General features: G+C 38.0%; 2 protein-coding genes across 2 annotated transcripts in view; both read right to left on the bottom strand.

Annotated features, from left to right (window-relative positions):
* The window catches only part of LOC110058220 (uncharacterized), a 13,847-nt gene extending 313 nt beyond the window's left edge, over nucleotides 1–13,534 (bottom strand). Inside the window, exons 1-4 of the mRNA XM_089279930.1 lie at nucleotides 13,296–13,534; nucleotides 10,251–10,369; nucleotides 9,874–9,895; nucleotides 1–1,583 (exon numbers count right to left, since the gene is read on the bottom strand). The exon at nucleotides 1–1,583 is cut by the window's left edge and continues 313 nt beyond it. Of these exons, the coding sequence (XP_089136056.1) occupies nucleotides 1,293–1,583; nucleotides 9,874–9,895; nucleotides 10,251–10,270 (333 nt within the window). The 5' untranslated portion in view covers nucleotides 10,271–10,369; nucleotides 13,296–13,534 and the 3' untranslated portion in view covers nucleotides 1–1,292. The remainder of the gene's footprint in view (nucleotides 1,584–9,873; nucleotides 9,896–10,250; nucleotides 10,370–13,295) is intronic.
* A 4,759-nt stretch (nucleotides 13,535–18,293) lies between these two features.
* The window catches only part of LOC110058159 (transient receptor potential cation channel subfamily A member 1-like), a 13,538-nt gene continuing 9,331 nt past the window's right edge, over nucleotides 18,294–22,500 (bottom strand). Inside the window, exons 7-10 of the mRNA XM_089280193.1 lie at nucleotides 22,496–22,500; nucleotides 21,566–21,769; nucleotides 20,543–20,718; nucleotides 18,294–20,054 (exon numbers count right to left, since the gene is read on the bottom strand). The exon at nucleotides 22,496–22,500 is cut by the window's right edge and continues 857 nt beyond it. Coding sequence (XP_089136319.1) covers nucleotides 19,796–20,054; nucleotides 20,543–20,718; nucleotides 21,566–21,769; nucleotides 22,496–22,500 — 644 coding nt within the window. The 3' untranslated portion in view covers nucleotides 18,294–19,795. The remainder of the gene's footprint in view (nucleotides 20,055–20,542; nucleotides 20,719–21,565; nucleotides 21,770–22,495) is intronic.

Genomic DNA, 22,500 nt, shown 5'->3' with positions numbered 1-22,500 from the left:
TCCGACTGGTAGTTATCTAAATTTAGCAAGATCAAAGGCATTTTCAAGTGAAACGAGAATTATAACCCATCCATTAATTTTGGCGCGATTTAATTGGTTACTTTACGTCACGCGGTGAAAACTCACAGGAAAGTTATCACGCAATAACCCCCGCCTGCTTCGATATTTGTCCCCCAATTGCTTCCGTCGAAGAGAAACACAGTCAGCACAAGAGTTTCAAATTTAACCTTTCTCTTATTTTACATGGAAGGAAACCAAACTCGCTTTGTTGAGTGTAGTAGCCATAGTGGCATTAAATAGCTGGTCGCAAATGCTGTTCCGGAAAGTACATCAAGTTTTTGAGTTTTTGATCTAAGGGGCGTTACGAGAGTTAATTTCACATGACAGCTTGTTAAGTTTTGGTCCAATCACAGTGGAAATAAAGTTGGTTAAACCAATCAAATGTACTTGCTTGCTTAAGTCAATCACGCGCATTCGCCATGAGATCACGACTGGCTTTTTTACCATGTTTACGAACGGTTTAATTGTGATATGAAAATTAATGGAAGGGTTATAAAATAAATAAACTCCTTTCTGGCTTGCTGGTATGTCGGCTGATAATGTCCTTTGCTGAGAGATTGTCCTGAAAATTTCACATTTGCCCTCGAAGCTTGGCTTCTCGGCCAAATATTCATTTTTCGGACAATCTCGCAGCCGCGGACATTATCAGCCGACATAACAGCCGCCTGAAGGGGTTTATTTACTAAATAGTTCGAAATAGCTGATAGTGAATAGACTTTGCACGGCCTCGCTATTTTTCAACGCACGTGAAAGAAAAAGTGAGCATAGCGAGCGCGAAGCACGCGGGGGTGGGGTCCGGGAGCCCCTGTCAAGTCTCCCGTTTTGCGCTGTCGTCCAGTTGTCTCGCAATTCTATCCGCGCGTTCAACGATCGAATAAAAATACGAGAAAATAGAGGGTTGTAAACAGTTTCCTTTCAATACTAGATGGGCGTCAGTAGAGAAAGAAAAAAAATTAAGAAAAAAACATAGAAAGAAAGTGTACTTTACTCAAAAGAAACAGCTTTGATCAATACCGAGAATTAACCCTAACCCATCTGATTATCCCAACTTTTATTTTCAATCAGTGAAAAAAGACGCGCTTTTGCGCTAATTATAAATGCACATCAAGACTAAGTCACACTAAATTTTGCGTTAGAATCTAGTATACCCAAAGAGGCGCCTCGCTAGGGCCTTTAACTCAAAATTATTGATAGATATTGGTACAGTGAGTTTAATAGGGGCGGCAGTATGGTTAGTTAAGGTACCGCTTGGGACGTCGGGGACTCTGGAGATGTCGAAGTTGTTCCCTGTGTGCTCCTAAAGAACGTCGGCAGTCTCCATTCCAAACTTGTATTCGATTTCCCTTACAGATTATTTTAGAGCAGCCTTCCTTGTAAATAACTTCTCCAGGGAGGTAAAACTTGTCTCCGGGGATATTGCATCCTTCTGGGGAAGAAGGAGGAGCGGCTCTTGCCTGGGTGTGTACATTGAGGAGAAGAACCGCTAGTCCGGCATAGAACGCAGCCGAGAAGAATGCCATGATCTGAAAGGAGAGAAAATCAAAAGGAAATCGAGATTCAAGGCCTGCACTGTTGACGGCAAATACTAGGGACCTTGAGGAAACCGGGACGGTAACGTCAACGAGAACAGCCGTGCATCTCCGTTATCAATCTCTGTATATTTCTTAGCCGTCCTATGCAAGTCAACAACGTGAAATGACAAAGGTCTGCGTATTTTAGAGAAAGCGAACGACGGAAGCCAAGTCTTCGTATTTTTATTTGGATTTCAAAGAAGGCATTTCGTAGTATATATTTCTGAGACCAACAGGTGAACTGAACAGATCTAGACAATTGTGAAAATCGAATGTAAAATATAAATTCATTTTTTACTAGGCGTTGTCCTCGGGGTTGCCGTGGTCATTGCTTAAGCTCCCTACTAGTACCGTAGCTTTCGGTCGATGAGATTGTTGCCAGTTACATGTTACAGTACAGTAGAACCCCATGAAATATCAGAAGCCAACGCGAGAAAATTTCCCGCCCGTGGCGGAAGAAACAGAAAAATTGAAAACGCCACTTCATATTGCCAAACTTACCGGCAAACAAGCATCCCTGAAATTTAGTTTTAACTAATCTTAATTAGTTATCAGTGAGAAAAGAGCGGGTAATCGAAATTATTGAATTTGAATTTACTTAATTTCTCCAACCAAGCACTTTTTCAGTGCTCTTAGACCGCATTTGCCCCGCACCACCAAGAATGAGAAAAAAGGAAAAACAAGGAAAGAGAGAAATCGAGAAGTAGGAATAGTTTCAGGTACCTTGACGGTGCTTACATATAGGAAACACTTTTCAGATTGGCGAGAACGAACAAATCCATCATTAACCCGCACGTATTCTTTGTTTGCTATCGCGCACTGATTTAAATTCTTAGCCATGTATGACCTGATCGGTATTTTGAAACGACTATGATTAATTTTATAGTATTGATTCAATTCACCTGTGCTAAAGTGACTCTTCTGTCTTCTTTTGTGTTTCACACTGTCGATGGAGTATTCTCTAATAAACTGGGTTGCTCAGCTTTTCTTAAACAGCGTCATTGGGGCAGCAAGGTAAACAGATGTAAACCTGAGTCACACATACATGATGTCTTGGACACCTCACCTTCTTTGCAAGAATTTTGTGATATCAACGTTGAACGCGGCTTTCGTACAGTGTGTACTTCAATAGACAAATAACAAACAACATCGGTTGAATAAATTTCGTCGCTATCGAAATGTTGAGTCCTCAGATTGTTTTTTCGATGTTCAATACCGCGATAGGCTCACTGGCTTAAAAGTAATCTCGAAAATTGTTTTAATGAAGAGGACTTTGAATGGAAAACAAATCATTGTGCTGTGAACTACAGCTAAACATCAGATAGACATCATTGATAGCACTTTCAACAAATTATGTTGATAAGTATGTATTGCCTTGGTCTGAATTTGTTTTTTGAACGGTGGGGACATTTTTTTCAAAAGCTTTTATTGAAGTACAGATCTTCCGACAGCTAGCGAGCTGCAGCTCGCCACAGCTGGCCTATGTGCTGCTTTTTATGTTCTATATTCATGCGCAATTAGATTTCTACGAACGGAAACAAAGTAGAATGGGATGAGAGAGTTTGAAGCGTTTACGTTCGAATTTCAAATCTAAAAGGAGCTTTTGCTCGTTTTTTTTGTCACCCTTGTTTTTTCTACAGAAAATCGTTTCTGCTTTTTTGTGTTCGGACACGCATTTCATCTCTTTTAGGATTGGGCTTATTCCAATTCTTATTTGAAATACACTCTTTTTTTTTCTAATAATAGTATTGTTTTTCCGGCCTAGGCTGAACATTATTATTTTTCTGCCAGTATTAGGTTGAAAATATCCTTGTGAATATTCTTAGATTATGGCATATGACATTTCTGTTGTCAAATGTATTTGGTGTCTGGATCGTGTAAAAATAATTTTAGAGTCAGCCTGCAGGGATTCAAGACTTATTGATACAATGCACATAACTTCTTGCAGAAATGTTATTAGCATCAAACATTCGGCTAATGCTGTTTTGGTTGCTTTTTGGCTTTTTTCTGCTGTTTACAAAAATGAACAATTTAATACGGTATAGGTTAGGTTTACAAACATAACTGTATTGTAACTACGAATTTCAACGCACAAATTATATTCTTTTCAAAATCCCAGCCTCAGCCTCAGGTTTATTCTTTAAGTATTCTTCAAATTTTGCAAATTTCAACCTAATTGCTCTTATAGCTGAGGGAGATCATTTATGTCTATTATGTGTTCAGTAAGAACTAATTTACAAATAAATGCAGAAGGGATTTTAATTTATCGCCTTTTTCCTCTCTGGCCTGCTCCGGGGTCTCCTCCCCATTGAAGAAGTGAGATATGAGGATATAAGTACCCCTGGGTCGATGCCGTTTAAAGTGCTGCGGCTAAATTGCCTTTGATTACCATCTTGGCACTGGAAAGGGCCAATAAAAACTGTTATAAAAAAGGTTTATGGGTGATAACAAATTAGCAAGAGAATCTTACTTACCACAGAGAGACACTAGAAATAGATGATCTAGATATGTTCTGCTTGTGTTACTCTGCAATAATTTATCTATTTTCTTTTAATAATATGCTATTTGTTTTCACAGAATTCATCGTGTATAACAGAATTGTAGCCGGGTAGTGATTTTTCTTTGCAATTCTTGAGATTGTTTGTTTTTAGATTTTTCTACCAGTAAGGCAAGCAGTGAATCTTACCAGTGTCAACAGTAAATGAAAGGAATAACCTTGAGAAAAAAATTGTAGACCTGTATTACCCGATGTGGTTTCTCTACTCATTACTTTGACTTCTATTTCATGATCATAACAAACATGACAACAATTCTACACATTTTTAAACACTGAAAAGAGAGTGCAAATTATAGCAGAGCATAGCCCTGTATTTTTTGATGCAATTTAAAGTGTTTGGTAAGTGGTGAAACACTCTCCCAAGTGTTTGATATATATTGGCTGTTTTTATACTAGAGGACACATTATCCATCCAGACGGCCAATGCATAACGACAAACTGCATCGTAAATATCTGCCAGCAAAGACGATACAGTTCGTAGTGACAGAGTGACAGAAGCACCTTGCTAAGTAAGTGTGGCAGACATCCAAGCGATTGAAATTTACAGGATTTATCCGTCTACTTTAATTTCACCAACATGGACTTCGCTCACCAGCTGCTCGCTCGTGTGGCAATAGAAATCGTGCCTATAAACCACGATGAACATATTCATTTTGTGCTATTAATTTTCCGTTCCTTGCTCGGGAAGCTAAATGCAGGCAAACGAAAATTTAGCATTATGATGGGAATTACGGAACCGGTTTGGAAAAAAATATATATATATTATTACAAAACCAATTGAAACGCTGAACGGACGGCTGAAAAGGGTAAATTTAATGCCCAATATTTCGGTTAGACAGGACTAACCTTCTTCAGAGGCTACACTGAAGCTAAGTAGATATGGATAAAACAGTTACAAAGTTTAAAATGATACTAAGGGAAAAATGAGACATGATTGGTTGACAAAAATAGAGAAAAAGGAAACGTGTACTAAAGCGGATACATAAAAAATGGATTAAATTTCTTCACGCCTGTTTAACCGAGAAGGTTTAAGGGTCTTGCCCTTAAATATCAAAACTGCTTGTCTTGCCTTGCCTTTGAGTTGATGAGTTCGAGAGGAACGAGTTCTATGTTGTCCATTAAATGGGCAGGAAGGGTAAAGTGGGGTCAGTACAAAACGTGAACCCCTCCATCTGGAACCCCGACTGGACGCCTTCTGGACCCCCATCTAGACTCCTTTTGGACTCCTTTTGGACCCCTTCTTGACCCCCATCTGGACCCCTTCTGGACCTCCATCTGGACCCCTTCCGGACCCCCATCTGGACCCTTCATTTTTCCTCGAGAAAATATGGGCTCTAGATTTAAATTATACGATCAGTGAAGTGAAGGACAAATGGAAAGAATGAGCAAATTCACACAGCATTTCGCATAAAATAACAATTTCAAGAAAAGAAAAGTAAAAAAGGTAAAAGTACAGCATTTCTAGGTGTTACAACTGTGCCATCATCTCTTGAACTTGACTGCTGACTTATTTTCTTGACCTTGAAAATGGAGGGTTTTCAGATTTATCCGTTATTTCAGCGCAAATTGAGACCTACTCCGGCGTAATAAAATGACTAACATTACAAACCAAGGTAAGATAGGTTCATGGCGGCAAATAAGCAGAAAAAATGAGAATAAAACAAGTCTTGTAAACTGACAATGGATGTTGCATCTGGAATATATAAATACGAATTTTAAACACATTGTGTGGTTTCTAAAAGCTATATACCGTATATCCTCGAATTAGCGCCTGGGGCGCATATTTCAAATTTAGGAGAAGACGGGGGCGCTTATTCGAGGGCGGCGCTTAATCAAGGGGAGTGCTTATTTTATTTTTTCCAAATCGTGGCCGGACATGATATCATCTGCGCGTAAACAACAACATAATCTGTTTATCGACTTAAAAAGCTGATCCTAAAGTTTAAATCGCGGCACCGTTAACTTAATGAGTCCACGTTTTGTACCGACCCAGTAAAGTGATCTGAAACGGCGGTGGGTTGATCAATGTGTCATTGTATGATGGCCTTTTCGATTGCGCGTCTGTGTTCACCAAATCTGTCGCTGAGATGACGTTTAGTCTCGCCTATGTATTTAAGCCTGTGCTACATATTTAACATTCCACATCCAGGCAATTGTCATAGCTATGATTTCCTCTGCTTTAAACAAATTCATGAATTATTTGGGTTTAAACCCTTTGACAGACGCCAAGAGACAAGACTTATTTTGCTTTGTCAGACGAGGCATACACGGTAAACACGGACCGAATAAAATTAGATCGGAAAAAAAAACCCACTATATCTGGTTGAAAGAAATTATGACCTGGAACATAACCTCGTGCTGGTCATGATTCCTTTGTGGGGTACCCATTCAAACACGCTTGCAGCGACTGACAAGTTCCAAAAGGGGACGAAACGAAACTTGTCGCGACTACGGAAAACCAAAGTTGAGGGTAATCGGCGATTTATTGCATGGAAATAAACGATCGTAAACTGGAAAAATCAATGTAACGAATTTCTATCAATTTAGCGGAAAAGGTTGCGTGACAAATGTTGAAATCTTACACGAGACAAACTAATGATTTCGAGTCGATAACATAACGAAATTGAATAACAAGACATCAAAAAATAACCGCATAAATGTTACGCTAAGATACTGAATAAAATCAAACAAGAATACACAATAAAGAGACTCTGATTAACAGCCTAATGCTCTCGAACCTAAAAGGTGGGCGTTCGTTCTAGCAGCGTTAAGAACATTTTCTAATTTAGACGATTATAAATCAGTTGACATTGTACAAAATCGTTTATTCTTTCGCCCATAACTATAAAAATGTAACCTAAACAAAATAACAAAGGTGCTCACACATTGGTCCGCTTGAGCCAAGAGTTAGGAAATCAGAAAACGTCACGAGTACTGGGTTGACCAGGCCACGTGAAATTGAACGAAAAACTACTTTAAAAGGATGCTAACTCAGCTTTTATATGCGCGCGGTGACGCTTAAAGATCCGACTACAAGACCAATAAAAAACAGAAGTAAACATTGTAACTACGTTCGTAACTAAGACACAAAGATATAGAGACAATTATTAACTAATCAAAATGAGCCGTTGTCTAGAGTTAGAAATTAGCCGTTGTCTAGATTCCTAAACATTTTCTAATTTATGTTCCGTTTTTCTTCTTTTAAAGCTGTCGCAATCAGCTTCCAAAGAGGTGTACACAATTGGACACCCAGAGGGAAAAAGGGGAAGTGGAGTACCGTGGAACCCCGCCATACGGACTCTCTCATAGTACGGACACCTGGATATTACATACAGTTTTTCCTGACGAAAGGCTCATACATTTTCTATTCCATTAGCTCGCTTAAGGTGGCTCCCTATAGTTTTACGATTGCACGCGCGCATAGGACGAAAGCTCAAGTAATCTGCGCGCGCTCAAAGGAAAACGTCAGTGTTTTTCGACTTTTATGACGTCAACATGAGCACAAAAAGCAAAACTGACAGTGAATTTTCTCGCGTTTCCTTCGATGAATTATTTTTAAATTTGGCTCAGTTCTAACCACATACAATTCTTTTAAAATACCTTATTTTTGTTAAAATCTGTAAGAGCTAATCTAGTATATTTAAAAGAATGCCAAATTACAGAATATTGGAAAAACCGTCTGAACAACCTTGACTTTTTAGCAATTCAAAATGCCAGGCAATATCTTTTCCATGATGTGGCAAAGTATGCAAAAATTTCACCGAAGGAAAGTATAAATGTTAAGGAGTTCATGTCAAACTGAGGAAAATATCTGCCTGTCATTAGATGAGCTGTTGCCATCGTAATGGCCTTAACCAAAACATAAGCCTTATTTTAACAGTACCCATACTGGTAAATCTCTACAGGGAAAACTTCAAGAGAAATTAACTAAGTTTCCTTTTCTAACTCGCGCTCTATAGGGAGGGTGTTCGTAAACACCCTAGGGAACCACCTTTATTCGGATACCAGTTAATACGGACAGCGAACACTTTTCTGGGAACTAGTGCAAGTCTCAAACTGCGCATTGGAATTTTAAATCCCTAAAACTTGGAAGAAAAGAGGGAGAGTTCTGAGTTTTTCTTATGAATCAGAAATGACTTAACCTTCTTTATAATCATACAAATGGCATTACTGTTTACACTTAAAAGAAGAAAGCTACTATAGAAAGTCTGTTAATATGGGTGTTTATTACCCCATAACTTTATTTATAATAATGTGAGATTCATAAAACGCATCTGCACATGGACTTTCTTAATCTATTGGTACTGATTTAAATTTTCGGATTTAGATGCCCTCTAAGTTTCAGGGGGTTTTTTTAGTCTGGTCACGTGACTGGTCATATATGGCTGTGATTGAAAAAAAAAACATGTGCAAAAAGCTTATCCTTAAGAGGTCTGGTTTAATTCAAAATATGACAGTTAGAAACCTTCCTTAAAAACAAATTCATGAGCAATTGGCAGTTACGGAGGACCCCCTTTAATCACATAAAATAACATGTAAAAAGGTTTGCAAATCACTTCCTGCTCTATTATATGTCACAGTGCTATGTGGTGTGCTTTATCTCTGTACTACTTTAACTGAGAGGGAATTTGTCCCCGAAGCAGCAAGAAAACCAGCTATTGCTCTTGACAGCTCTACACTGGAAAGGGCATGTACCAGGTCAACTCCTAAGTGTCATTTGTCTTACTAGCAATCAGAAATGAGACTACATGTACCACTACATTTGAATCACACCCAATTACCTCCTGGGGGCAGTGTTTTAGGTGAGGCAAACCTTGTTAGACCTGTAGGATTGGAGCAGTTGCATACACAGTGCTCTGTTCTAGGTTATGCTGGTTTTCATTTAGTAGATAAGCAATTAGCTTATATTATAAGCAACATGTGCAGACACAGTCTTTTGTAAGGAAATTTGCTTGACAAAAGGCCCTACACACACAGTAATTACCAACATCTTACCGTTGCATAGACCTGCTTATGCTTATGCACTAGTGAAAACCAGCCTTAATGGAGCACTTTCCTGTTATCCCATTTCAATATTTTTGTTATAGTTCAAGTTCAATGTTATTTAGCTCTTATTAACAGAGCAGGAGGTCTGCATGGGAGAATCTTAACCAAGGCTGTGAGTACAGACCGAACATAGTGAGGTCTGTACACACTACCGAGGTCAAGATTCTCCCATATAGACCGACTAAGCTTGGTTAATAAGATGTTTATCATATGGCAAACAAGAACAATTTAATTCGTTTAATGTAACTGGTTTGTACTACCTGATATTTTGCTTGCGAATGGGGATGAGCTGAATTTAATTCTGCCGGAGTTTGCTCGTCCTCTTTACTTTTTTTTTCTCATCAGACTTTTTGGCACTTCCCTAAATAAATATTGTTAGAAGAAAATAGTCAATGATTTTGCATTTTAGCTCGCAACTTTTTCACTGCAAAACATTAGTGGTCTAGAATGCGGTCTCGATGGGAAAATCTAGACTGCTTTCAATATTGATTTCAGCTGATCAAATTTGTGAATTTGGTAGTTCCCAGTCTTTGTGAGACAGAGCCATATAATAAATAATAATAATAATAATAATAATAATAATAATAATAATAATAATTTTAATTTTAATTTTAATATTTATCCAGAGAGCCCACTCACCTTGGCGATTTTCAGTGGGGCCCTGCAAATCATAATAAAAATTAAAAAGAAAAGAGATTAAAAAAAATTGATATTACAATATACATGTAGTAATAATATATAATAACTTCTCTAACTAAAAATACACCCCAAAATAACAAATGTAAAGCATCTATTTAACAGATGCCCCTGACAATTAGGTCATTTACAGTACGTCTAATATTGGAAGGTGTGTGTCATATTTCACAAGGAATTAAGAGACAATTTTGATGCAAAACCACTACTGGAGAATGAGACTCAGTTACCTGTCCATAAAATTGGGATTTTCTAAACATCAAATGCAATCCTTTCAATTAGTGGTTTATTATGTTTTTCCTACATTGTACATTACATTGTACCTTTGAAGGTGCATGTTCATTGTTTTCGTTGTCCATTGGTAGAGGTGGCACACTCACTGAGTCCATGATGGGATTCACGTTTCTAGATGACTCCTCTAATTCATCACACTCGACATCCTCTGAAAGTCATTAATTTATTTCACAGTAAAATATTAAATAAAAAGAGCTACAAGTAATTGTTATCATATAAAAAATCTGTTTAAAAAAACCTAATTTAAGTTCTCGTCAGTGATTAGTGTAGATTTAACCAAACCCAAAAGCAGAGCTCCTGATCACAACAAGTTAACCTGACTAGAGCCTGCATCCAATCAAAAACCGGTAACTGAACAGCGGTCAACTTCAGAAAAAATAACGTGCCCTCTATGAGTTCTAAACTTGAGCCCAAGATGTGATCATGTGATACTGGTCAGTGGATACCTTTTCTTGGCAGGTGTCAATTGACCATAACATGGATGTCCAATATCAAAGATGTACATGTATGCTGTAAACCAAGGCTGCATGTCTCAGTCATTTTCCAGTCTCCAGTCTCTCATCAGCCAAAAACAATTACGAGAAATCGAATTGAAAATGGTAAGCACCATCTTATTCGGTTGAGCCCTTACCATTATTCAAAGGTCATTCCCAGGGGTTCATTCTGACAAATGGTAAGCACCCATGGTCACCTCCAGCCTCACGTTCATTCATGGGTCAGGTCACGGAGCACACAACTGTAAAATGGCCCATTGTGGGGTTTTGACTTGCCTACTATGTCGAGAAATTTTTGCATGCCAAACATTGCCATGGCAATTTTGTATGTGAATTAAAAATTAATGCTGAAATTTATAGTAATTTGTCACCCATGATATTACCTGGCAAACTTGTACTGTTTAAATCAGTCCTAAATCAACACCAACAAAGCATTCAGTCAAGCTTTACCAGTGTTCCAGATAAGAGACGGGTCTCGGGTCAAAAACCCGACGGCAACCGCTACCTGACCCGACACTGACGAAAAGGAAAATCCACTAAAGTACTCATATAAATTAAAGTACTATAATTATGAAAGAAAACAAAAGTAAATAAAAGAGTGAAGTTTCTAATGAAAAACAATTGAAAAAAAAATTACTGTTATACAAGATATCAAGGAAAAGAAGTTTGAAAAAATGACTCAACAAAATTCCAAAGGCGACTTGACTTGCGAATCAATTGGTCCTCTGTTAATTTAGCAAATAAAAGAGAACGTGCCTCAAAAATAAAAATTGCCTTACTGTGGCATTGTTAATTTCCATACTTGTTAGTTCAGGATAAAATAAATACAGTTCGATGATCTCACTAACACTCAAGAAACTGAGAATTATTCATCTGATTCATTCGTGGCAGCTCTGTCTTGTGTGATTTTCTCCTCGGTTACCTAGCACGTGATCAATTTTTTCCCCGAACGAATTTCATTTCTTTGTAAACAAGATTCCAAAACATTACACGAACAGTAGCCGGACTCCAACAGGCTGACTGTCATTGAAAATTTTGGAGAGAATTTGTTGTTTAATCCTTAGAACTACTGTAAATAATCTGCCAAAAATCGGGTCTGTAAAAAGCCAGTTTAAGTTTTTGTTTTTGTCTGTACAAGGTCATTTTCTGAAGTCACGCCTGACTAATCATGGAAGCCTGATAATATTTATTGTCGTTTCACGATACTTTTCATGAATTAAACAAGTGATACCTTTCAACTTTCTCAATATTGATGAGTTAATTTTAAAGTAAAGGAAGAGAGGAAAAATTATTTTTCTCTTAGAGTTCTGTAGTCTTCTGCTCGCATTACCGCTTACGCGCTTTGGCAGGAATGTCAAATCCAAATATATTTTCACGTGAGAACCGAGCCGTGACGGCCGATGTGACGGACCAAACACACAAACCTGGCACCAGGAAATCATTTGCCTCAAAATAAAGCGAACAAAACAGCAATCTTTGTTCAGTGTCTGGCAAAAACGATCCAAGGATGGCGTAGACCAGGGTAAGTTTGTTCTGCAACAATGTTTTTACAGTTGAACTTATTTCACTTCAAAATGGCCTGAGTTCATTCATTCACTCGAATTTTGTTTCTGCTGCTAACTGATCCGATATAAATACGTTCTTTTCACATGAACTGAAAAAGGAAAATATCGTAATATAATATAAGCGAAATATTTCGGCCCTCTTTTGCAAAAATAATATTGTTGAATGATGGAATGGTCATAGTGATCATATGTGGTGTGAAGAACAGGCTCCTGTGAATGTTGAAGAAGTAGATTTACATCAGTTAATTGAAGCAGAAAGTGCATTTGGACTTCCAAAGGACTTAGATGACTCAGATGACAATGGAGTGGATTCTGACTAGTTTACACTGCAGTCCGAACTGTTGCATGCAAAAATAAGCTGCTAGTGTTTGATGTAAACACAAATGCCACATTTGATTGTTCATTTTTGCTATGTATTTTTCAGAATGTATACAAATTGTATTAAACATGGCCCATAGTACCAGAAAGCATTCTGAGGTATCAAATGTCAAACATTTTTAGACTCCCGAAAGTAAATCCTTTATCTGTTTGCCCAACAACCCCCCACCCCCAACCCACCCCCTTAGCTTTATGTAGTGCTGCAGCTGCGGTTAGCCAGGTAGACCCACTTTGTGTGACACCCCTGAAAAATTACATGACCCCTTGCCAAAAAAAAATTAACTGGAACACTGCTTTACATGTACTTTTACATACATGTACATCCATCAGTAAAACACGTCTGTGCCTTCTGTCAACTCTTTCCAAGTTGACAGGGAAAAATTTACAGAAATGTGTTTCTTAAATTATAAACAAGGCTGTACATTAAATCTAACAAACATACATTAACACATAAGCTTAACTCACGTTTTCTCAGTCAAATGAATCTTTATAATAGTTTACCAAAATTTAACATAATAAGAATTATACCAGAAAGTAGTGCGACTTCGTTGTTCTCGCGTCCTCTCAATTCTCTCTTTTGTATTCAGGCAAATTACGTTCACGCTCTCCTGGTATGTTTGTGGTTTACGTCTCTCACCTTGGCGTAGTTGTATTCAGGTGTATTGCAGCTTGTTTCTTGTTGAGTTTTTCTGCTTGGCCCCATCTCGCCACTCCACCAACCACTTCAGGAAAAGTAGGTTGGGGCATTCCCGCTGCTTTTTGCGATGCAAGTGGAGAGGACAGCAATTAAGGATTATTAGTCGACGAAGGAATTCATTAGAAGAAGAGGCAGGTTTCTCAGATCAATTTGCCCGCCATCTTTGATCTTGCCATGATAAAACCGCTGACGTCAGGCTCACAACGTAATCTTCAAGCCCAACCTCGTTCCCAGGGTCCTCTCAGTGGGGGCAACCCCGGCAACCCTAAAATCTGGAAACCGCGGGTTGTTTCCATTATACCAGGAGACCGTAAGCCTTGGGATCCGCGCGCACCTATGATATGGGACAATTTTTCTATTTTTAGAACAAATTGCGCCATCCTGACGTCATACATCCGCCCGGATCCACGCACTTGTCGGGGGCTCTCGTGGGGATGTTGTCACGTTGCGTGATCAAATAGTGAGAGTTGAAAGACCTTGAGATATTATCTTGCGTATTTTTCACAGCGATGGCAGGGAATAAGGGAGGGAATACGAACCAGGGCGCTTATATGTAGTTTTATGCTCTGAGCTAACGGAAAAGGTGGGTTTTTCAGGGTCGAAAACAAGGCTTCAATCTCGCGATGGGAATGAATAATGAGATCTGCTCGCGCTAGTTGTAAGCTTACGCGTATGTTTTTGCGTTTGCTCTGACTTAAGAATATAGCAAGAAAACTCTCTACTCCGGTATATCGAGTTAATTTGTGAGTTTCTCAGACAATGGTTAATCATAACCAAAATCTGTTTCGATGGTTTCTTATTGTTTCTGCTTGTTTGGTGAGTTTGCAAAAGTTTTTGAAAGAAAAGTCTGACGCGAACAATTAGCTCATTTGCATAGTGCAGCTCATGCACTTTCAAGTCCGAGTCGGTGTTTTCAATTGTCAACAAATCTTGACAAAGATTTCTTTCGTTATCTTTTGTGCTGAGATGCTGCAGCAAACGGAACGCAAAAAAGGCTACTAACATCATGTGTGTTTCTTCAACATAAGCATAGTGAAGTTTTACACTGCGAAAATGAAAATAGACAAGGAGTTTTGATAACTCGATCAACAAAATCGAAATCCGAAGTTGATTAAAGAAAGCGTCATCGTAACTTTGCTGATCATTTCTGCTTTATTCACATATTTTCAGCTCAGCTTTTAATATGTCCTCAAACATTTATCAATCTTAAACATATTTAAAAACTATAGAGTTATTGTTTGAGTTCGATGTACGCTTTAACACGAAAGTGCGGGGGAAGTACAATCTGTCATGTTTACTGACTGTACAAAACACGCATCGGCGGACGCTCTCATTCATCTACAACAGAGAATTTACTGTATTTTTACACGGATAAAACTGAGCAGTATCTACGGACGTAAAGTTACTGGGCCTTGATGAAACATCAAGCGTTGCTTACAATTCAGGCGAAACTCAAACTGACCAAACTAGCAATTATTTTACTTTTACTTTTACTTTTACTTTTACTTTTACTTTTACTTTTACTTTTACTTTTACTTTTACTTTTACTTTTACTTTTACTTTTACTTTTACTTTTACTTTTACTTTTACTTTTACTTTTACTTTTACTTTTACTTTTACTTTTACTTTTACTTTTACTTTTACTTTTACTTTTACTTTTACTTTTACTTTTACTTTTACTTTTACTTTTACTTTTACTTTTACTTTTACTTTTACTTTTACTTTTACTTTTACTTTTACTTTTACTTTTACTTTTACTTTTACTTTTACTTTTACTTTTACTTTTACTTTTACTTTTACTTTTACTTTTACTTTTACTTTTACTTTTACTTTTACTTTTACTTTTACTTTTACTTTTACTTTTACTTTTACTTTTACTTTTACTTTTACTTTTACTTTTACTTTTACTTTTACTTTTACTTTTACTTTTACTTTTACTTTTACTTTTACTTTTACTTTTACTTTTACTTTTACTTTTACTTTTACTTTTACTTTTACTTTTACTTTTACTTTTACTTTTACTTTTACTTTTACTTTTACTTTTACTTTTACTTTTACTTTTACTTTTACTTTTACTTTTACTTTTACTTTTACTTTTACTTTTACTTTTACTTTTACTTTTACTTTTACTTTTACTTTTACTTTTACTTTTACTTTTACTTTTACTTTTACTTTTACTTTTACTTTTACTTTTACTTTTACTTTTACTTTTACTTTTACTTTTACTTTTACTTTTACTTTTACTTTTACTTTTCAGTCGCGATAGAATGGCAAATTCTTCGCAAGCGTGTGGCAAGAGGAGCCAGGAAACTATGAAGTCCTGAAGTTCTGCTATATCTAAATATATCCAGCTAGTTTTTTGCTGTGTAATGGAAAAGCTGTTAATCTTCAACATATGTGAAATTTAAAGTGGAGTGATGTACAGCTCATGTAAAAGAAGCACCCTTGGAACACAACTTGGTCAGCGATATATATAAGCTTAAAGCGGAACATACCTAAATTCGACACTGTCTTACTTCACTCAAACTGGAGCAGCTTACGACGAAAATACTTGAGAAAAATTCCAGCAGACGTAAACGCGTTGAGTTGTGGGCCAAAAACATGAAACATTTCGGAAATTTCGGACGCCATTTACCCCCGCGCGACATCCGCAAAAATCCTCGCAGCATGTACGCGCGTGTGCTGCAGGCGATGGCGCAATTTGCTCTAAAAATAGAATTATGTCCCATATCATGGGGACAACCCCAATACTAGAAATGGCGCGCGCTTACGGTCTCCGTCCCCGATTATGGCTCCTGATTATACCAAAGATTCTGGAAATTTCGGTCGGAATTCAAATTGAAAGTTCCGTGTCGGTTTCTTCCGACCGGAATGTTCGGGATCACCTCTGGAGGTGGTCCACTTATTTCGGTTGGAATATTCCGACCGAAATTCGCCGTTCCACTTTTGACAAACCGGCTCTTTCCCCTAATTAGGGAATTCGGTAAAGGAATGAAAAATGGCACGAGCCATTCCTATTGGTTGGCCCGGTCTAATCGGAAGATGTCGTTCCATTTTCCTCGGGTATTCCCACTGATCTCTGACCGGTTGGTTTGGCATAATGGAAAGCACCCCGGAATTCGGAATCCGGAAACCGGAAACCGGAATACCGAATCCACAAATCAAAGAAAACAAGTTCTTCAAATGCGAGAAAATTATTTTGCATAGCTTTTGCCTGTAAAAGAAATAACAGGCCAAGTAAAAATGACCTCAAACTTAACCTTTTTTGAAACAAAAATTCCCCGTCTGTTGAAATTCTTGCAACCGTTATTTCGAGTGAAAGCTACATGAGAATCTAAACAAAGTGCGTCGTAGTATGATTCCAAGCACCCTGAGAGCGTCTAAAATAAACTTGCTGGCAATTTCAATTTTGTTTAATAAGTGATCTACAATTTACCGCAGGTATAAATTTGGCCTTTATGTCTGGTAGATACTGAACAAGGTAGTCAATGTCATAGAGAACAGGGTATCCGTCAGTGGCAACCCCCTTGACATTGACGGTCACGCTACCCACTTTCGATGTTCAAAGGTTAACCTGGCTCGTCTAAATAAGTTTTTTTTCCCAACAGGTACGAGACTAATTCCAGATCAACACTTTTTCCACACTGATACTGTTACAAATCACCACTACATATTCTTGCCGGCCATCGTATTAAAACAATTTATAGAAATGTTGCACACTTACTTCCATCTGCTTCTCCCTTGCGAACGGATCGGAGCACATGTTGTTAAAAGATGTTAAAAGACTGCCAGAAACTCACCGCAATAGCTTGTTGCTATTGTGCCACTCACTAGTCTTCTCAGAGAAATTTGATCTGGACAAGAACCGCGCGCTCTCACCAGGGCCAGGTTGAACAAAAGATGGGTAAGGACCTGTTTACAAGGAGGGAGGGTTACCCCAGCAAGCGGGTCACTCACACATTTCCTCTTTTTTTCTTCGTCGTGTTTACAAGGTAGCTAGGGTTACCCGGGTAGGCGGGTTACCCTATCTGCTTGCTAGGGGTAGGAGAAGGCACTCGCTCACATGCCAACGCGAAAAGACACTAGACACTAGAGCCTGCTCAGACACTAGAGACAGATACAAGAGCCTGCTTGCAGGCTATGGGTAGCTCTATCCACCCGAAAAATCACTAACCCCGACTGGATAGTGATTTACCCAATGGATAGCTTTATCCAGCTTTTGAACAACCGGGCCAGATGTATAGCTGGTTTTCACATGAGGTCACTAAAATTCACACTACAAAACTATTGATCTTCCTGAGATTTTACTTTAATGATGTATAAGAGCAGCTGAAAACTAATATTCATACAAATTTTCGCTCCGAATGGGTTCTTGGTTTTGTGATACACTACGCTTGAATTTCTAAGCTTTTGCGTGACGCGGCATTTACATGACGGCCTAGAGAGCTGTCATGATGGTTAAAAAGGTGACTTATTTCGGGGAACTTGGCTATCTGAACAGTTCATGTCTCAGAAAAAGTATTATTTTAATGTTTTAGAGTTTCTCGTGGGATAAATTCACGCTTTTGTAGCAAAACTCAGTGACAGATGTTTCTGTTGATTTCCGGCCGCCATGTTGGTGCCCATACGGATGGGCACCAGCATGGCGTCTCCATACAAATCTCTGTAAATTTGGGTAGAAAATTTCCCCGCATATCTCGCATAAGAAAAAATGCTGTGACCAGAATTTTGGCGAGAGTCTTTGCATATTTACCTTTTTTCATTTCCCAGATTCTGGACTTCATCTATTGAGCGGTTTTGATTTTTATTTTGATCTATTTTGAATTGCGTGACACTGAAAACCAGCAATAGCTAAGGGTTGTTCAGAACTAGTCAATTTTTTAACAATTACAATTTGTGATTGAAGTAAAGCAAGGAAAATAAATAACAACAAAATAGTTTTACCCTATATTTATTTATTAGACAATGCTGAGGTGATTTAGTTCTATCGTCATTCATTCATATCTGGATTCCGGATTCTGGTTTCCGGTTCCGGATTCCGGTTTCCGGATTCCACGTTTTAGGGTTGCCACTAAAGACAGTGTTTGACCACAATTCCAAACACCTCGAAGTTCGTCAAAAATACTCCGCTACAAGATCGTATTTTCAACTCTCTCCTCGGTGTTTGGAGATGTGGTCAAACACGGTCTTTCTTGTTTGATATATTACATGAACCTCAGTTTCACACTGAAAAATATCGTAGTTTTTACGAAGTTCGATTTTCCTTTACTTATAACAACAGTCTACTTCAACGAGTAACACGTTTTAATTGATTCGTTGTAGAGGCCGTAGACTCAATAACAAATATGAGATGTAATAAACACGATAGATATTAAACTTCCGGAATCACGTACATGTACACAACTTTTCTGAAATAATACTGAACCAAGTTTCAAGGTTAGCTAGAAATGAAATTCATTTTGAAATGGAAAGACAATGTGAAGATTTTACTTTAAATACTTAGCTGGGCGTTAACCCTCATTTATATTCCCCAATTACATTTCACAAAAGCGGGCAGGAATTAAATTAATTTTTTTTTCCTCAAAAGTATCAAATAACATAAATAACGTAATGACAATAACCATTCACACTGTTTTTTTTTTTTTTTAGCTTTGATCAAACTCACTTTTAAAACACCGTCTTACTGTCGAGTTGTGGCTGAAAAGAGACTGGTTAATTGTTCTTTCTTGAATTGCATTCAGAGCTCAATGGAAGAAATCATTTTCCTTTTCCTCGGATTTCTGTTTCTTTATTTTATAGCAAAAATGTTATTTACCTCAGCTTGGGTAAGTTCTTAGGATGTAAAAGTCTGGCCAATCCAAGTCAATGTTCATGGAAAACGTTTTTATACTAAAGTGTATTTAATTTCAATATAAATAGACTAAGTATAGTTTTTAGTATAAATCTGCTAACGTTCTATCACGAATGCCGTTCTCTTATTGACTACCCTACTTTTTACTCTTTCTGTTTGTTTGTTTTATTCTTGCCATTTATAAATATATTTACAAAATATCAATCTATAAGGCAAGGAAGCCGAGGGAAGCCAATTGCCTGTTGTGGTGTTGTGGATAGTGGGTGGCAAAGCAGTATGCGCTTGTTAACAAGATGACGGCCGTTTCTCTACGTTTTCAAAATGTCTGCGAAGAGAGCTTAGATATATTTTTGAACGACTTGTAGATTTATACTAGAACAATTAGACTATGAGCTCGAGATTTCTATGGCTCAGCTTCTTCATGTCGTGACGTGAAAAGAGGGCGACTTCCCGCTGTGTAGGAAGCCAGTAACACACTAATTAAATGAAACACAAGGTTGATTAAGATAAGGACGGTTGAGACTTGTTATGGGGAATTTTCGCAGTTAATTAAGGTTCGCCCTAAATGCGTTAGATCGCGTTTTTGTAATTAGAGAGTGGTCTCTTGGACCGAGCCCTCCGCAGTGCCCAGTAATCGCGCGGTTTGTTTCAGCTGATAAGAGATTTCCTGAAGGAGTCTGGACTGATCATCTACAGTCTTCTGGAGACGTCTGATCTGGCCTCGTTGCTTGGCAAGCTCAATGGACATCTCGTTGTTTCTCCCTTCGTCTTCTTCGCCTTCGTCATCGCTACGTTCATCGGTTACAGTATTTTTTGTTGGAAACAGCTTAAGTTGTATTCGGCGCATGCTGTCAAAGAAACAAATGATTTTAAACTTAAAAAAAAAAAAAAAAGCATGAAGTAACCTACAACATACCGTGAATCCACCGAGTTTTCGGAGTTTGTGATTTGTCTGTTGTATCTTCACAGTTGAACAAAGTTGAAAGTTGAAAATAAATTGCGTGTATATTACCAACAATTTATCAACTGATTTTTCTCGTGCATTTTAATTTGGAGAAAATAAGCACTCGTAAGTTTTTCAAAGAGCACAAATTGCACACGCCGGTCTTTAGAAAATTTCTTTCTACTTATTGATACCAAATTGCACTCGAAATCATTTGATTACTTATCAAAATGTTGCCATTTTCAGGTGTAAAGATATCTTAAGGGTTGCCTTCGAAGAAATACTGAAAAACGCTGTCATGTCCGTTTTAAAGTGGTACCTTTTAGGGGTCAAATAGAGCCCTAACCAGGCCCAGATTGCTACGCTCACTTATGAGCCTACACATATACTTACAACATCAAATAGTTCTTTTGGTGTGGTTTCACTACCAATTCTGATTTCTGGAAATGCTTCCTCAACCAACCCGGAAACCGCTGATCAATATCAGCCACAAATTCAACCTGCATGGCTAGTCTCCTTAAGTTGGCGTTGCGCTGAATGCTATCAATATCTCCAACCGCCAAACCCACCTACGAAAAATAATAATGAAATATTTCACAATGTTGTTATTTAAGAAAATATTTTTTATTGGCCCTATTCTCATTGCGAAAATGTTCAGAAAACTCGCCCACGCACAATGCTAACACATCGCCCCAATGCCCCCAAACTTGATTATATACCCTCAGGTCTCGAGGGGCATTTAAGTTGGTTTTCGATAGAGCAGAAGCATATAAGCAAAATAGGCAAAATAGGGAGGAAACTTTCCCCACAATTGACTAGTCAGTTAATCTGATCTGGTCAAAATTTTCAATTTGAAATTTTCATATTTAGCAAGGGCCGCCAGTAATGCAGTTCAAAGTTAGTATTTGCACATGTGCGTGCAGTCAATCTAAGGGAAGAAATTAAGCACTTGCCGATAATTATTGGTTCTGATCTGGAATACTCAAACATACTGTACCACCAGATTCTTGGAATCTTTTTATAAGCTTATTGGTGGCGGAAAAATCTGGTGCAGAGTCAGCGTAAATAACGTTTTTTTTACAACAAGTCAACTAGTCTAACGAGCGACAATGGCATGATACGGTTAACTACGTACTAGTTATACAACGATGGAATGTCCCGTTATTTCTCGGTATGCACAAGAAAATACAAGTGACAAGTAACATATTCCATGGTATACCACGAGAGAGCGTTCCATAACTATTATGTACCATGCCATAGCAAATGCAGTGGGCAACACAGTCAATGAGACATACGCGCAGTGCTCGATTAGAAGGTTGGGTGTAATATTGTCGAATATACAACGGCTTTGCTGTATTCTGCATGATTGGCTGTAGTTTTTATGCCATGGTATAAAAACTTATATCTAACACTCACCAACAGATTCATGAGTATAACGGAAACCATCACACAGAACAAGCAGATGATAGCCGCAGAGAACCCTGGGATAGGAGCAAGAGGGGCCCCAGTCTCCTCGTTGTTCTGGTCCTTGGCCTCGACTATGATGGAGCCGTAGTCAATCTCGCCTATCATCATTATAAATGTCTTGAAAAAAGACCAGGGCAGACTGCTGAAAAAAGACTGTGAGTAGGAGAGAAAAAGCATCTGTCAGTGCATATCACGTTGTGAGATTGTACGAGAGTAGCTTAAGGAAGAAGCGGTTTTCGATATTCTCTTTTCAGTAAAACACGTGTAAAAGTGTCTAAACTGGTCTCCGTCTTTATCGCACCAGCGATACCCAACTCTAGAAACTCATTCGCGCAAGAGTTTCTTGGATGAGGTAGGTGTCAGCAAGATTGATCGAAATGACGGTAGCGATTAGTTTGTCACGACAATTTAAATTTTTTTTCTACTTTTGCTTGTTACATGACTAATCAAGACTTTGCTTCGATTCTAAGCTTACTATAATTTCACCAGTAAAAATATTTAAGAAATAATCATGTAATGGCTTTGCAGTGCATCATAAATTTCAATTGGTGCATTTCTTTGCGGTCTTTGCCTTTCATCGTAAAACAGCAACGTAAGAATGAATGATCAAATTCTGAGTACTTCTGGAAACCGTAAACCACGACCGGCGGTTAATTCTACAAATTTCTTTGCCGCATTTTAATAACACTGTCTGAGATATTCAGTACGGAGAGAGCTCTACCAATGATAGAAAAACTGTCTTACTCTAGATTATCACGAAATTCGTAGGCTAAATTTAATCGACGTTTCCTTCGTCGTTGCCAGCGTGAATACTTTAACACCCTACTTTGCAAACGAATTTCCGGGGTTTATATTTTATTGTCTTTAAGATTCACTTACCTGTT

Source organism: Orbicella faveolata, unplaced genomic scaffold (assembly GCF_042242905.1).
Source record: "Orbicella faveolata isolate gen_17 unplaced genomic scaffold, um_ofav_v1 contig_47, whole genome shotgun sequence".
Taxonomy (NCBI): Eukaryota; Metazoa; Cnidaria; class Anthozoa; order Scleractinia; family Merulinidae; genus Orbicella; species Orbicella faveolata.
This window is presented reverse-complemented; position numbering and strand designations above follow the sequence as displayed.